This window comes from Dipodomys ordii, unplaced genomic scaffold (genome assembly GCF_000151885.1).
Source record: "Dipodomys ordii isolate 6190 unplaced genomic scaffold, Dord_2.0 Scaffold132, whole genome shotgun sequence".
In the NCBI taxonomy this organism is placed as follows: Eukaryota; Metazoa; Chordata; class Mammalia; order Rodentia; family Heteromyidae; genus Dipodomys; species Dipodomys ordii.
Genome location: NW_012267348.1, coordinates 144,490 through 158,572, shown reverse-complemented (window position 1 = coordinate 158,572; position 14,083 = coordinate 144,490). Strand labels below are relative to the sequence as shown.

Genomic DNA, 14,083 nt, shown 5'->3' with positions numbered 1-14,083 from the left:
CTCTACAGAAGGCTTTAGGTAGGAGGATTGTGATTCAGGCTGTCTGTGCAAAAATGTGAGACCCAACCTGAAAAAACAACTGAAGCAAAACAGAGCTAGAAATTGTGGCTCAAGTGACAGAGTATCTACGTAGCAAGCGTTCAAACCCCATTGCTACTGACAGAAAAAGAACAGAGGCTGAATGGCCCACAAAGACTAAACTAGTTACTGCCTGGCCCCTTTTAAAGGAAAAATTAGCCAGCCCTGGTATAGGTATTGGACTTTGGAATTAGCCTGCTTGGATTTAAATCCTGATCACCAGTTTCTTGTTTGTTTTTTTCAGCAGAATGACTTTAAGCAAATGGACTACTCAGTCCTTCAGTTTTGCCTCTTTTAAAGTGGGTATCTGAAAGTTAACTTGTAGGGATGTTGGAGGAGTAATGTCAAACACTGAAACAAGTTCCTGTGACCAGTATTCATTCATTCTTATCATTTACTTAGGCTGGAGTTTCACAGTCACTATAACAGTATAACTTTCTGTTTAACATGAGGCTGATGAAAGCCATCTAGAGCCTTACCAGGTGTCTCCCTTCTATTTCCACATGTTGAAAGGGCTTCTTAGCCATTTCTGAGGCTCAGTGAAAGCAGACTCTCAGAGCAGCTGATATGATGCATATCATCTTTGCACTGCTTCTAACCACACTCTGGATACAAAAATGAAGTACAGAAAGATGAGTGATAGGTTTTTGTATATCACTTCTATTTTAATGGCCCATTCTGTATTTTATTTTTTATTTTTTGATGCTGGTCCTGGGGTTTCACTTCTGGTTTGTTGTAGTTTAGTGGCTTTAAACCACAATCCTCAGATCTCAACCTCTGAGTAGCTATGTACAAGCATAAGCTACCAGTACTGGGCTATGGCCCTATTTTTGGAGAGAAACAAAATGTGCTAGGGCTGGGTGCTGGTGGTTCACACCTGTAAACCTAGCTGCTCAGGAGGCTGAGATCTGGAATCAGGGTTCAAATCCAGCCTGGGAAGGAAAGGCTGTGAAACTTTTTTCTTTTTTCTTTTGGTCAGTCATGGGGCTTGAACTCTGGACTTTCCTGCCCAGGCCAGCTTTGAACCACAATCCTCAGATGTCAGCCTCCTGAGTAGCTAGGATTACAGGTGTGAGCTACTGGCTCCCAATCTGTGAAACTTTTATCTCCAATAAACCACCAGAAAACTAGAAGTGGCACTGTGGCTCAAGTGGTAGAACACTAGCCTTGAGCTGAAGAGCTGAGGGACAGAGTTCAAGACCCATACCAAAAAAAAAAAGTGCTATGTTATATTGATATTACAGGCATTTTCTTATATCATGCAATCTGCTTTAGCTTTTGCCTCTCATGGAGAAGAACAAGGATTAGATAAGAGTCATTATGTTCCCTAGTGAGGAAAGATGAAAATCCATTTACTTTTTTAAAAGTTGTATTAAAAATTGCCAAGCACCAGTAGCTCACACCTGTAATCTTAACTATTCAGTAGGCTGAGATCTAAGGGTCTCAGTTTGAAGCTGGCCAGGCAGTAAAATCTGTGAGACTTTTATTTCCAATTAATCACCAAAAAGCTAAAAATGGAGCTGTGGCTCAAGTGGTAGACCACTAGACATAAGCAAAAAAAATTCAGGGACAGTGCCCAGGCCCAAGCCCTAGGACTGGCACCAAAAAGAAAAAAGATGAATTAAGAATAAAAGTACATAAAGTGCTATATTTCTAATTGCTTATAACTTAGTCTAAGAGATATTTTAAATTGTGAAATCAGATCCTCTGGATGAAAAGGTATCTTTATTCTCTTTTCCTTCCTCCATCTCTTTATTTCCTTCTCTCTCTCTCTTTTTTAAAATCATTTTCCTGGGGCTGGGAAGGTGGCTCAGTGGTAGAGCACTTGCCTTGCATGCCTGAGGCCCTGGGTTCGATTCCTCAGCACCACATAAGCAAAAAGAAAAAAGCCAGAAGTGGCGCTATGGCTCAAGTGATAGAGCGCTAGCCTTGAGCTGAAGAGCTGAGGGACATCGCCCAGGCCCAGAGTTCAGGCCTCAAGACCGACCCAAAAAATAAACAAACAAAATTAGTCAATAGAAGTCATTGTGAATTCACAGTAAACCTGGTATGGAAGGGGACTTTCTCTGTTTGATAAAGGGTGTTTCATCCCCCTGCTCTTGGCAAGAACATTATATAAAGATTAAATTACTTTAGAATCAAGAATTAGACTAATGTACTTACTGTCTTGGCTTTAACAATATACATACAGGGGTCATAGCTAGTGCAATAAGACAAGAAAAACAAAAAAGTTATGAAGCTTAGAAAACAGGGAACAATCAATTGTTATTCAAAAATTTTTGTTTACATGGAATGCTTATTGCCTTTTCCACTTTCTTTAGAGATACCTCCTCCTGCCCTCTCTTAAGTTGATGTGCCTGGGTTGGGAAGGTGGCTCAGTGGTAGAGTGCTTGCCTTGCATGCCTGAGGCCCTGGGTTCGATTCCTCAGCACCACATAAACAGAAAAAGCCGGAAGTGGTGTTGTGGCTCAAGCGGTAGAGCACTTGCCTTGAGCTGAAGAGCTGAGGGACAGCGCCTAGGCCCAGAGTTCAGGTCCACGATCGGCAAAAAAAAAAAACAAAAAACATTTAAGTTGATGTGCCTGAGATGTTGTGTATACTCAAAACAGGGTTTAGCATTGACCTTGCCCAGCTTGGTCTGACAGCAGAGGTTTTAGACTAGGAACCCTCTGCAAGTTGTATTCTAACATTTCTCTGCAAAGCTTGAAAGCATCCCTGATTTTGTCTTTGCTAGTTCTCAGTAGAGTATTGAACTAGAATTTGGAAACATTTTCCCTGAGGGCTCTTTAGACAACAGTAAAATGTAGCTGGAGACAGACTGAGTAAATGGAAAAGAAAATTCTAATTAGGCTAGGAATTGTTTTTTAATCTCTTATTCTCACCAACGCCCTCAAGAAGGACACCATAATTCATTCTTCTCCTTTGAATAGTCATAGATGCTTCCCCACCCCACTCTTCTAGATCCAATAGCCTGTAAGAGTTATGGTTTTGAACCTAACACCTGGCTGCATTGCTGAATTGTAACACTAAATCACATAGCAATGGCTTCTGACTCAACTATTCATTACATGGTAATGTTAGATTACTGGAGAGCAGTCTGATGTTTACATACATATGAGCAATGCCTTTGGCAAGCCCTTTTAAAGTTCTTAAACTGTAAGAGAGCTGGTTTTTGGATTGAAACTATTTCTTAGGGCTGTGGGGATAATGCTCTGCCTATTAGGTCATGTAAAATGGGCAGCAAAGTCAGCAGAACCCTAGAACAGATGACACAGCAAGTGGAAGGGAGCTGGTTCATCCCACAGCCTGCCAAGTGTACAGAGCTCCCTGCCCCCTCCTAAGCAAGAGAACTCAGCTGGTGTTTGCCCTTCAACCTTCCCATTCTGATACAGAAATTTGTGCGTTAGCAGCTTTAGCCATTAAAATGAGGCTCAGAGTCTCTGGGCTCGGAAGTGCATATGGGATTATCTGATACCAAGTCCTTTTTCCCTCCAGGGAGTCACTTGCTGCAGCGTAGCTTATGCTATCAAAGGTAGAGCTATCACTGCCTTGGTATTTCCACACCAAAGCAGGAGCCATTTGGGGAAATTCAGGGGATGCTAAGAGGCTGTGTGTGCGCATGCGCACGTGTGGATTCAGTACGACAAGGGTGCAGCTGTGACGTGATTTTTTTTCTTCCAAATCCTCTGTGGGTGCAGATGCTCGGGATCCACACACTGGGCAGCGCATCCTGAAAGACACAGCAGAAGGGCTATTGGAGCTTTCTTTTCAGCACTTTTATCTGTAATTCAGCGACTCACCTTGGGCGACTTATCCCTTGCATTTTGGAACTGAGCCTTCCTGGTATTCTGAGAGTTTTCTTTCTGTTCAGCTTATCACAGGATCCAGAGAGTTTGCTGCAGCCTGGAGTCAATTTCTCGTTTTAGAAAAGTGATAGACTGCTTTGAGAGATCACGAAGTGACTCCTAGCCATACTGGGGATTTGTGTGTGTGTGTGTGTGTGTGTGTGTGTGTGTGTGTGTGTGTGTGTGTGTGTGTGTGTGTGTGCTGCTTTTTTATGTAAGTTTAAATTCTATTTGAATGCCAGCGAACTTGGGGACAGTCTATTTCAGAGATGGCTTCTAATTTCTGAGACTGGCAAGAGCATACTAAGACATGAGAGCATCCCAGTAGAATTCTGGAGTCATCAAGGATTTTTCCAAGCACCTGCTATGCTCCAAATGCTCTGCAGGGATGGCCTGAAGAACTGGAACTTGAGAGTTCTCTCAACAGAATTTGAGAGCAATGGATGAGAAGGAAAGATGAGCATCTAGGTGCTGCATCAGGAAATGCTTGAGGTTGGCCACAATTGTCTGCTTTGGGCTTTTTCCATCCAAATTTGGTGTTTTCATGTGCCACTCAGAAGCTACAACAGGTCAGATGGAGCTTAGGAAGACAAGGGTAACTCTTTGTCTTTTGTCTTTTGTAAACTGTTGTGTCTGTCATCTCTTTCTTTCCATAGCTTGTTGTTTTTATTTATGTAATTCTTGTCTGCAGTCATTGGAACAAGTAGTCTTCCTCTCACCCATCAGTCAATTTCAGAGTAACTTGCAGATGTACAAATACTTTCTACAGAGTGATTTTCAAAATTAGAGTCTATAAATAGTATAGAAAGCATTGATTTTTTGTATGGTTTCTTTTGCTTTCAGATTTTTAATTTATGGATATTAATATGTACATTTGAAGTGCACTGTAGATTACAAGGGTACTTTCTTATCCCAGTTTTTAAAGAAAAAAATTTAGTTTATTGGATTAAAAATAATATTTGTGCTTTAGAAAAGCCATTGCATAAAGGAAAAGTGACTTCAGACAAGGGGGGGCAAGGTGTTTTAAAGGATGAAACCAGAAGCAGTGGAAGACTTGTCAGTGCCTGGCAAGGTCATTGGAGGGGAAATCAGAGGTCACTTTTCTCTACTGGGGTGGAAAGAATGATTGAACAAAGCGGAAGCTTCCAAATTAAAGGTTGGCAGGTCCCAGGGCTTCTTCTGTCCTGACAGAATTGCCTCTGACCACATCTGTCATTTTTTCCTCTCTACTCCTAAGTCAGATCCTGTCTGTGGAGCTGGAGTGAGAAAAGAGCCCATTTACATTCCTTAAGTGGGGGATGTACAGCCAGCAGCTGATGTTGTGGGATGAGATTGTATAATAGAGTTGCTTTTGTTCTGAATTGACCTTGACATATATTCATTCTCTCTCTCCCTCTCTCCCTCTCTCCCTCTCCCCTACAGGAACCTAGTAATAAACGGGTTAAACCCCTTTCCAGAGTCACATCACTAGCAAACCTCATCCCACCAGTGAAGGCCACACCCTTAAAGCGCTTCAGCCAAACCCTGCAGGTAAGGAAGGCACAATGACTTTATGATTGGGAAGTCCTGCCCAGAATTTCTGCTGGTTTCAAGTCAACTTGAATCAATGTCTGTTTCAGTAGAAGATTGAAGACTGAAAGAATGAAAACTGTTTCAAGTGGCAATCAGGGGTCAGGTGGGGTCACAACCATTTCTCTTAGGTTTTTCCTTACAGTTGTGTTTCCGAACTACTCAGATAATGCCCTTGCAGGTTTTAGACTTCACATGCCTCTGGCTCCTAAGGAAACCAGCACATGATGGGAGCTGGAGGGTAGCAGGAGGGCAGCACATGGCACTGTGAGAAAAAAATACTGCCTGCTTGTCTCAGACTTATACTAGCTATAAGGGAAACCATGGGACCTATGTTTCTTTGGGCCTGGCTTACTTCACTTAATATAATTTTTTCCAAGTCTTTCCATTTCCTAACAAATGGGGCAATGTCATTCTTTCTGATGGAGGCATAGAATTCCATTGTGTAGATATACCACATTTTCTTGATCCATTCATCTACTGAGGGGCATCTGGGTTGGCTCCATATCTTAGCTATGGTGAATAATGCTGGTAGCTTTAGTATGATCTTGTTTGTGATCATTTGGGTAAATGCCCAAAAGTGGGATTGCTGGGTCATAGGGGAGCTCTAGGTGGAGTCTTTTGAGGAACCTCCATACTGCTTTCCAAAGTGGTTGAACAAGTTTACACTCCCACCAAGATGAGTATTCAAATGTTTTTTTTCTTTCTTGCGATTGTTTCTAACATATTTATAAGATGATTTCTTTGTTGCTTTTTATGTCCCTCCCCCATGGTATAGCCCCTGTGTTCATTGTATTTGATGTTGGTATAATTTGTGAAGGTGAAGGGAAAAAACAAATTGTGTAAATAGGGATACAGATGGACCCACTGCAAGTCTTTATGTCGAAAAACTTTACAACTTTGGCAACTTTGGCAGGGCGGGGGGGGGGCAAATGGGAGGAATGGGAAAGGCAGGGAAGGGAAGGGGAAACAAAGGAGGAGGCAACAAAGTTGATAAGAAATGTACCCATTACCTTGCCCATGTAATTGTAACCCCTCTGTACGGTATTTTCACAATTAAAAAATGCAGCCTGCTCCTCTTTTAAAAAATGGCCTATTAGCTAAGAATGACTTTACCATTGATTGGTTGATTGGCTGGTTAGTTGATTTTTGTGTGAATTCAAGGCCTAGGAAGGAACTTTTAGCTTTTTCTGCTTAAAGCTGGCACTCTGCCACTTGAGCCACTTTTGCTGCTTAATTAGAGGAGGTAAGAGTCTTGTAGACTTTCCTTCTTGAGCTGGCTTCAACCTCAGTCATCAGATCCCAGTCTCCTGAGTAGCTAGGATCATAGGTGTGAGCCACCATATCCAGTAGGGTTTGTTGTTGTTGTTGTTGTTTAAAAAAAATGTAAATTTTATTTTTTACAATATACAGAGGAATTACAGTTCCATAAGTCAGGAAATGAGTACATTTCTTTTTGAAGTGTCATTCTCTCCCAGTTTTTCCCCTCCCAACTTCTCTCCCCCTCTCCCAAGTTGTATAGTTCATTTCCAACATATTGTCTAGTGAGTATCACTGCTGAATTTGTTCACCCTTTGTCCCACCATTTTTGTACTTCTCTTCTCCCCAAATCAGATAAACTTATATACAAGACAAAGGGTACAGAATAGCCACCAGCACAACTATATTCATTGCAGTATTGTTTACCATAGTTAAGATATGGAATCAACCCAGATGCCCCTCAGTGGATAAATGGATCAAGAAAATGTGGTAAATATATACCATTGAATTATATGCTTGTATCAGAAAGAATGACACTGCCCCATTTGTAAGGAAATGGAAAAAAATATACTAAGTAAGTCAGACCCAAAGAAACATAGGTTGCATGGTTTCCCTCATTTATAATAATTAAGATGTGCCTATAAATTTACAAGTAAACCCAATGGATAATAAAAGACAAATCATGACACTTGGACATGATTAATTAAACAGCACTCTAAACATTCACACAGTGAGAACAAAGGAGGATATTCTTAGGGAGAGGATCACAAGGGTTTGATTGCTATGTGCATAAATCATATAAAATGATGCTTATCGAAATGAACTCCAAGAAATGGAAACAAGAGGGTTTGTTTTTTTATTGTACTGTTTGTGGTTCTTTTTTTTTCTTTGGTTTATTCCCTTTTGTCACGGTTGTTGATTTCTGTACCCTTTGTTTTGTATATAAGTTTACCCAGTGATTTTTACTTTTTAGAATGATTGGGAAGGAATGAAAAGATGAATGTTTCTTGAAAACTATGTGAAATGCAAATTTCATGTTCCATAAGTCAAATTTTGTTCTAACACATCTATGGCTATATGTTTATGCATTGTGTATGGATGCCATGGCACCACAATGACAAAGTTGAATCGTTGTGATAAAGACCATATTGACCACAAAACCCTATTTTTATTATGTTTTGTTTTGTTTTGTTTTCTGGCACTTGACAGAAAATGTTTGCTGACCCTTAGGGTAAGATCAGGAGCCTGGATTGTGACCATGACACTCTCCATTCAAAGACTTTGTCACATTGGGCAGGTGACTTAACATCTCTAGATCTTAAGTCATCTTTTTTCCTTATGAGTAAATCTGTCCATGTTACCAATTCCTTTGTAGAATCACTGTAAAAATTTGTGAGACAGCTAGGGTCATGCCTCAAGTGGTAGAGTACTTGCCTAACAAACATGAAGTCCTGAGTCAAATCCCAGTGCCACCAAAATAAATAGATTATGAGACAATACTTTCAAAGTGCCTAGTATAATGCTTTTAGTTAGCCACCGATATTTTACTTTCATAGTTAATAGCAATTTCTTTTCTTTCCAGAGATGACTACAGATCTTTTGGTGTTTATACAAAAGAACATACTACATTTCTTTGTACAAAATACAATAAATATCATTTGCCGTATTTTTCATTTGAGAGGAAAAAATGTGGCCACAGGTCACAAGGATTCTATGGAAGTTATTTCAATGCTGAAGAGAACAAATTTAGTAACAGAATTAACTCATTAGGGTAACAATTCTTCTGGATAATTATTCTTCAGACTGATCCTGAGGAAAAAAATCTGTTTACGATTTAAACAGTAATGTTTTATTTAAAAAATAATAATTAGCCAGTTACTAATGGCTCACAGATGTAATTCTAACTACTCAGAAGGCTGAGATCTGATTATTGAGGTTTGAAGTCCATGGGATTCTTACCTCCAATTAATCATCAAAAAGCTGAAAGTGGAGGTGTGGCTCAAGAGATAGAGTACCAGCCTTGACAGGAAAAACTCTTGAGTTCAAGCTGCAGTACAAAGAAAAGTTAACTAGTCCATTATTGCAAATAACAGTTTCTTATATTGCCTTATACGTGTGTATATTCACCATTTTACAGTATATATTTTACCATTCTACAGTATACATATATTTTACAGTATACATAAAGTATATATAGTGTATATATACACACATACCATTAAATGTATATACAGTATATGTATATATACATTATGTATGTGTATTCTTACATACTGTCTATATACTGTAAATATTTACACTGTATACATACCATATTTACAATATATACTATAAAATCATAAATATCTGCAAAAAATGTGTTTGTGCATGCAAAGATGACTTTGCCCTTGGGAATCCAAACTCTCTATCAGCTACCCAAAGAACTGGGATTTGAATTCAGGGCTGCTCACTTGCTCGACTGCTACCATTTGAGCTATGCTTGCAACCTGTTGGGGGGTGATTATTTTATAGTTAACTGAGTATTTCAGCCTGAGATAGCGTCAAACCTCAATCCTCCAGATCTCAAACTCCAGAGTAATTAAGATTACAAGCATGAGCCACCAGCACCTTTCCACCCCATCCTCTGAAGTTATTTTTGTCACCCTACCCTCACTGAATACTAGTCCCTAAAGCTCTGCATATAGTTAATGAGAAATATATTTATTTTGCATTCAATTTCAAGCTATAGTTATTTCTTAGTTAACAAGTATTTATAGATGTTCTTAAACTCCTGATAAAGTGTATCTTTTAAAGTAAAAATTGAGATTTGCCTAAGGCCTTGAACCCCATGTAATAATCATAGAAATACTCTGTCAGTCCAGATCCCAAAGTCACACCATGAAATGCTCATCCTGTTTAGCTGAGCCATGGTCTTGAGTCTGCCATTTTTTTTTGAGTCTGCCATTTCTAATTGGTTCAAATACTTAGGCTTGGAAACGTTTTATCTTTGCTTTCTGTGTGTTTGTTCTGTGTGGACCAGAACCCAAGGCATAGCCCATGCTGTGAAAAATCTATGACTTGAGAACTCTGGGATTCTTTCTCACCCTTTTCTCTTTGGCCAACATACTATGAGTTCTCAGGGCCTGCATTATTCTTGCTGCTTTCCTGTAGATGCCATCCCTCTTGTGATGTTCAACCCCACCCTGCCTATTCTGTTCATTCTGCTGACAGTCTCTCCTAAAATGAATTCCTCATTTTAGCTTCCTTTTCTTGGTAGTAGCTCTGTTTCTTCAAGGCTTAGGCCTTTGCACCTGTTGAAATCCCCTGATCTCTTCTTGGAGGAGAACAAGAAATTAAAGGCAAGTAAAGATTTTCAAAGCTAGCAAAGAGGATGTTCACCTGCTGTCCCTTATAACCAGTCTTTCAACCCTCCAGACAAATTCATCACAGGCTTCCTGAGAGGATTCATCACCTCGCAGGCCCTGCACATCTTGGTCTTTTGCTGAGTTCTGCTGTTTGAAAATTCTTTAGCCTATTTACTGTATTCAACCCTTTCCTATCCATCCTGGTGACAGGTAGCTATTTCCAACCTTAATTATGGAGCTCACTCATTGCTGCCATCTCTTCCCATTGTTTCTCACTTGTCTGTCTACCCTGCACCCAGGAAGTTCCTTGTTCTTTCCACAAGCAGTTAGTAAGCCCACCCCCTGCACCAGGCTGTTCTTTCTTCCCTCATGTTGCTCTGCTTGACAGAAAGTTGCCTTCTGGTAGATTCATGTCCATCCTTTGCCTTAGGTTCCTATGTGGTGGTAATGAACTGCATCTTACTAGAGCCAATGGTACATTTATTATTAGCATAAATTAACTGTATAAAAGGAGGTTCAAGAGCTGGGAAGGTGGCTCAGTGGTAGAGTACTTGCCTTATATGCATGAGGCCTGGGTTCCTCAGCACCACATAAACAGAAAAGACCGGAAGTGGTGCTGTGCCTCAAGTGGTAGAGTGCTAGCTTGAGCTGAAGAGCTCAGGGACAGTGCCCAGGCCCAGAGTTTGGCCCCATTATATATGCATATAATGTACTTTGATCAAAATCGCCCCGTGTATATTATTATCTTGACCTCATCCTCCTCCTTTTTTTAAAAAATAAAAACATTTAAACTTAACTATTTTTAACATGCATGTGCACATATACACAAATCCATTATAGAATCTTTGAGCATTATCTTTGTTTACTTCAATATAACTGGAAAGGAGATTTCTAGATAAGATTTATTATTTTGTACTAATCTTTTAACTTCACATTAATTCAAATTAAAAAATTATTGGCTTATATTAGTTATATAAGGGAAGGTTTCATTGTTACATTTCTACACATTTACAATGTTTCTGATCAATTTCACCTCCCCATCACACTTCCTGCTCCTCCTCCCTCTTAAAAAATAGCATACAGTGATCAAATTCACCCTCTCTGTATTACTTACGTAACTCTCTCTCTTCCCTCCTCCTTTTTTTTAATAATCTTCAATCATATTCAGACACATGCACATATCTTTACCCTCTTCTTTCCCCTACTGCCTCTGAATATGAGCAAAAAGATGTTTGTCTTCCTTTTCTTGGTAGTAATGGGGTTTAAACTCAGGACCTCATGTTTACTGAGCTTGCTTACTTAGCTGGTTACTTACCACTTGAGCTATGCCTCCAGCCCTATTTTTTGTTTCTTGTTTCCCTTTTTTTCCTCCTGGACTGATGTTATACTTTGATCCTCTAGATCTCAGTCTCTTGAGCAGCTAGGACTACAGATGAGACCCACTGGTACCTTGTTATATTTTTCTTTCTGAGCTTGCTGGCCCACAGGTTTTTATATTTGTGTTCTTTTGTTTTTGGCAAAGTTACTTTATTGTTTATCTTTTTAGATCTCATGGTAAATAGATAACACTAGGTTACATGTATAAAACAGAAACAACCTTGCTGAAACACATTATTTGCCTGAGTGCAATCCCAGCACTGAAGAGACTGAGGCAGGAAAACGAAGCGTGTAGGGCCAGCTTGAGCTATACAGAAAACCCTATCTCAAAGGGGAAGAAAGGAAAGAAATAGAACAATTATTCATAATGGTTATGCGCACAGGCAGACAGAACTTGAGCAATATGCTTGTGGAGAAAGGAGCTCATGTATGGAAATATGCCCCTCAGGTGGTATATGTGACACAGCATGCCTGTGTGTTACATAGCATGCCTTTGAAGTCTTTCTTTTGGCTTCTCAGGTAAGTTTTATTTCCTTCCTTTTGTTCTTAAGGATTCTATATAAAAAAAAACACTGCGGGAAATAGTTGATCACTTTGGAAATTTGTGTTACTCTAGAGAACTAGGACAGAAAGAACTGTCGTGTTTGCAGGATGACGCGGGAAGGGTGAAGAATGTCATCACCACCTACCCCCAAATACCTTCTTATAACTCACCTTGGGGCATATGTTGCAATTTCTGCAGCATTATTTCTGACCCTAGCACCCTAGTAATTACCTCCTGATTGTATCCCTTACCAGCTAGACAGAGATGGTGCTAACATAAGGCTGGGGAGGTAGATCCCAAAGGGGTGCTCAGTGGACCAGCAAAGGGTACAACAGTGAACAAGGGAAGTAAAGGTGATTCAAGTCTCTTAGCATCTGTTCACCCTTATTGGAACGTGTACATCACATATGCCTTTTCAGTTTCAAAAATGACTTGAGGCTGGAGCAGCTTGATTGTTGTATTCCTTCCCCTGTATTCCTTTCCCCTGGCTCCTAGTATTTAGAGCTGTATGAATGCCTTTGGATATCTAGTTATGTCTTTAAGATTGGGTTCCTTTAATTATAGGATAAAGGAAGCCTTACGTCCAAATCTGATGCTTTCATCAATACTGGAGCACTTAGCAGTTCTTCCTCTGGTCCTTGGGAGACTGCAGTTAGCCCATGACATTGGGGAGTTCTGGGCTGGCATCCTGTTCCAAAGAGATTAAATGCCCATTCACAAGTGTGAGTGGTCCTTGCAGTAAGACACTGCAGGATTTGTTCTGTGTTGTCTCCCTTTCACTCATATGGGCTGGGGGCTTGGGCTTTAGCACAAAGGCAGCATTTGTAGACACTATGGAGGGAGCCTGACTCCATGGCTCTGTTCTTCTACAAGAAGGTTAGTGCAGTGTGGTCAGTAGACTGAATCACAGATGTCTGGCTCCCTCTGGGCCTATAAATCCCCTCCTGGACTGTTTGAGAGGAAAAGCTAGCCCAGCACTGAAAGAGGCTGCCGTGTACCCTTCTACTAGGGAGTGGGGAAAGCAAACTCCCCATGGTCCAGCTGCACATTCAGCCCTGCTTCTCTGTGCACATCTGTGCACAGCTACTGGGCACATTTGAGCCACATCCAGTGAGCCATGGAATGCTGTGATATTATCCCTTTGTTCTGTTTGAACATTAACCTCTTTTCTGTTAAAAAAAAAATGTATGTTCATCACGGAAAAATACAAAAAAAGAGAAAGAAAAGAACATGGTTATCCTTCTACGCTATAACAACCCTTGCTACTATTTGAATCATTTCTTTTCAGTATGATTGTGGCTATAAATATATATCTTAGATACTCTGAGCTCAGCTTAAGGTCACATGTAATGTCTGAGATACTGGTACTGTTTTTTTTTAAGTAGAAAATAATAGTAGTTACTATTATTATTAGAAAAGGTGGCTACTGCTGCTCTAAGATTCTCAGGGGCTAATGGTGGGTCCAATCTGGTGTTGGTGCCCTGCCCTTCTTCATCTGATACAATAAAACATCCCATCTCTTGATTGTTGCCCCTCCAAGAAGAATTATTTGGCTAAACAAGGATTTCTGGTAACTATAACCTCTCAATGGTTCTTTCTTTGTCCCTTCAATCTAAAAGTAGTTGGGTTTTGTTTGTTGGGTGTGTGTGTGTGTGCTGGACCTGGGGCTTGAACTCAGGACCTGGGTGCTGTCCCTAAGTTTTTCAGCTCAAGGCTAGCACTCTACCACTTGAGCCACAGCTCCACCTTCCTTATTTCATCATTATTTGGAGATAAGAGGCTCATGGACTTTCCTGCCCAAACTGGCTTCCAGCCGTGATCTTTAGGTCTCAGCCCCTTTAACTAGGATTACAGGTGTGAGCCACTGGCACCCAGCTGAAGTTTTTTTTTTTTGTTGGTCGTGGGGCTTGAACTCTGGGCCTGGGCGCTGTCCCTCAGCTCTTCAGCTCAAGGCCAGCGCTCTACCTCTTGAGCTACAGCGCCACTTCCGGTTTTCTGGTGGTTTATTGGAGATAGGAGTCTCACGGTCTTTCCTGCCCGGGCTGGCTTTGAACCGCGATCCTCAG

General features: G+C 40.5%; 1 protein-coding gene across 3 annotated transcripts in view; it reads left to right on the top strand.

Annotated features, from left to right (window-relative positions):
* Arhgef3 (Rho guanine nucleotide exchange factor (GEF) 3) overlaps window positions 1–14,083 on the top strand; it is a 332,874-nt gene that overhangs the window by 277,942 nt on the left and 40,849 nt on the right. For all 3 annotated transcript variants that reach the window (XM_013030784.1, XM_013030785.1, XM_013030786.1), the window contains one exon: window positions 5,346–5,453. In XM_013030784.1, coding sequence (XP_012886238.1) covers window positions 5,346–5,453 — 108 coding nt within the window. The remainder of the gene's footprint in view (window positions 1–5,345; window positions 5,454–14,083) is intronic.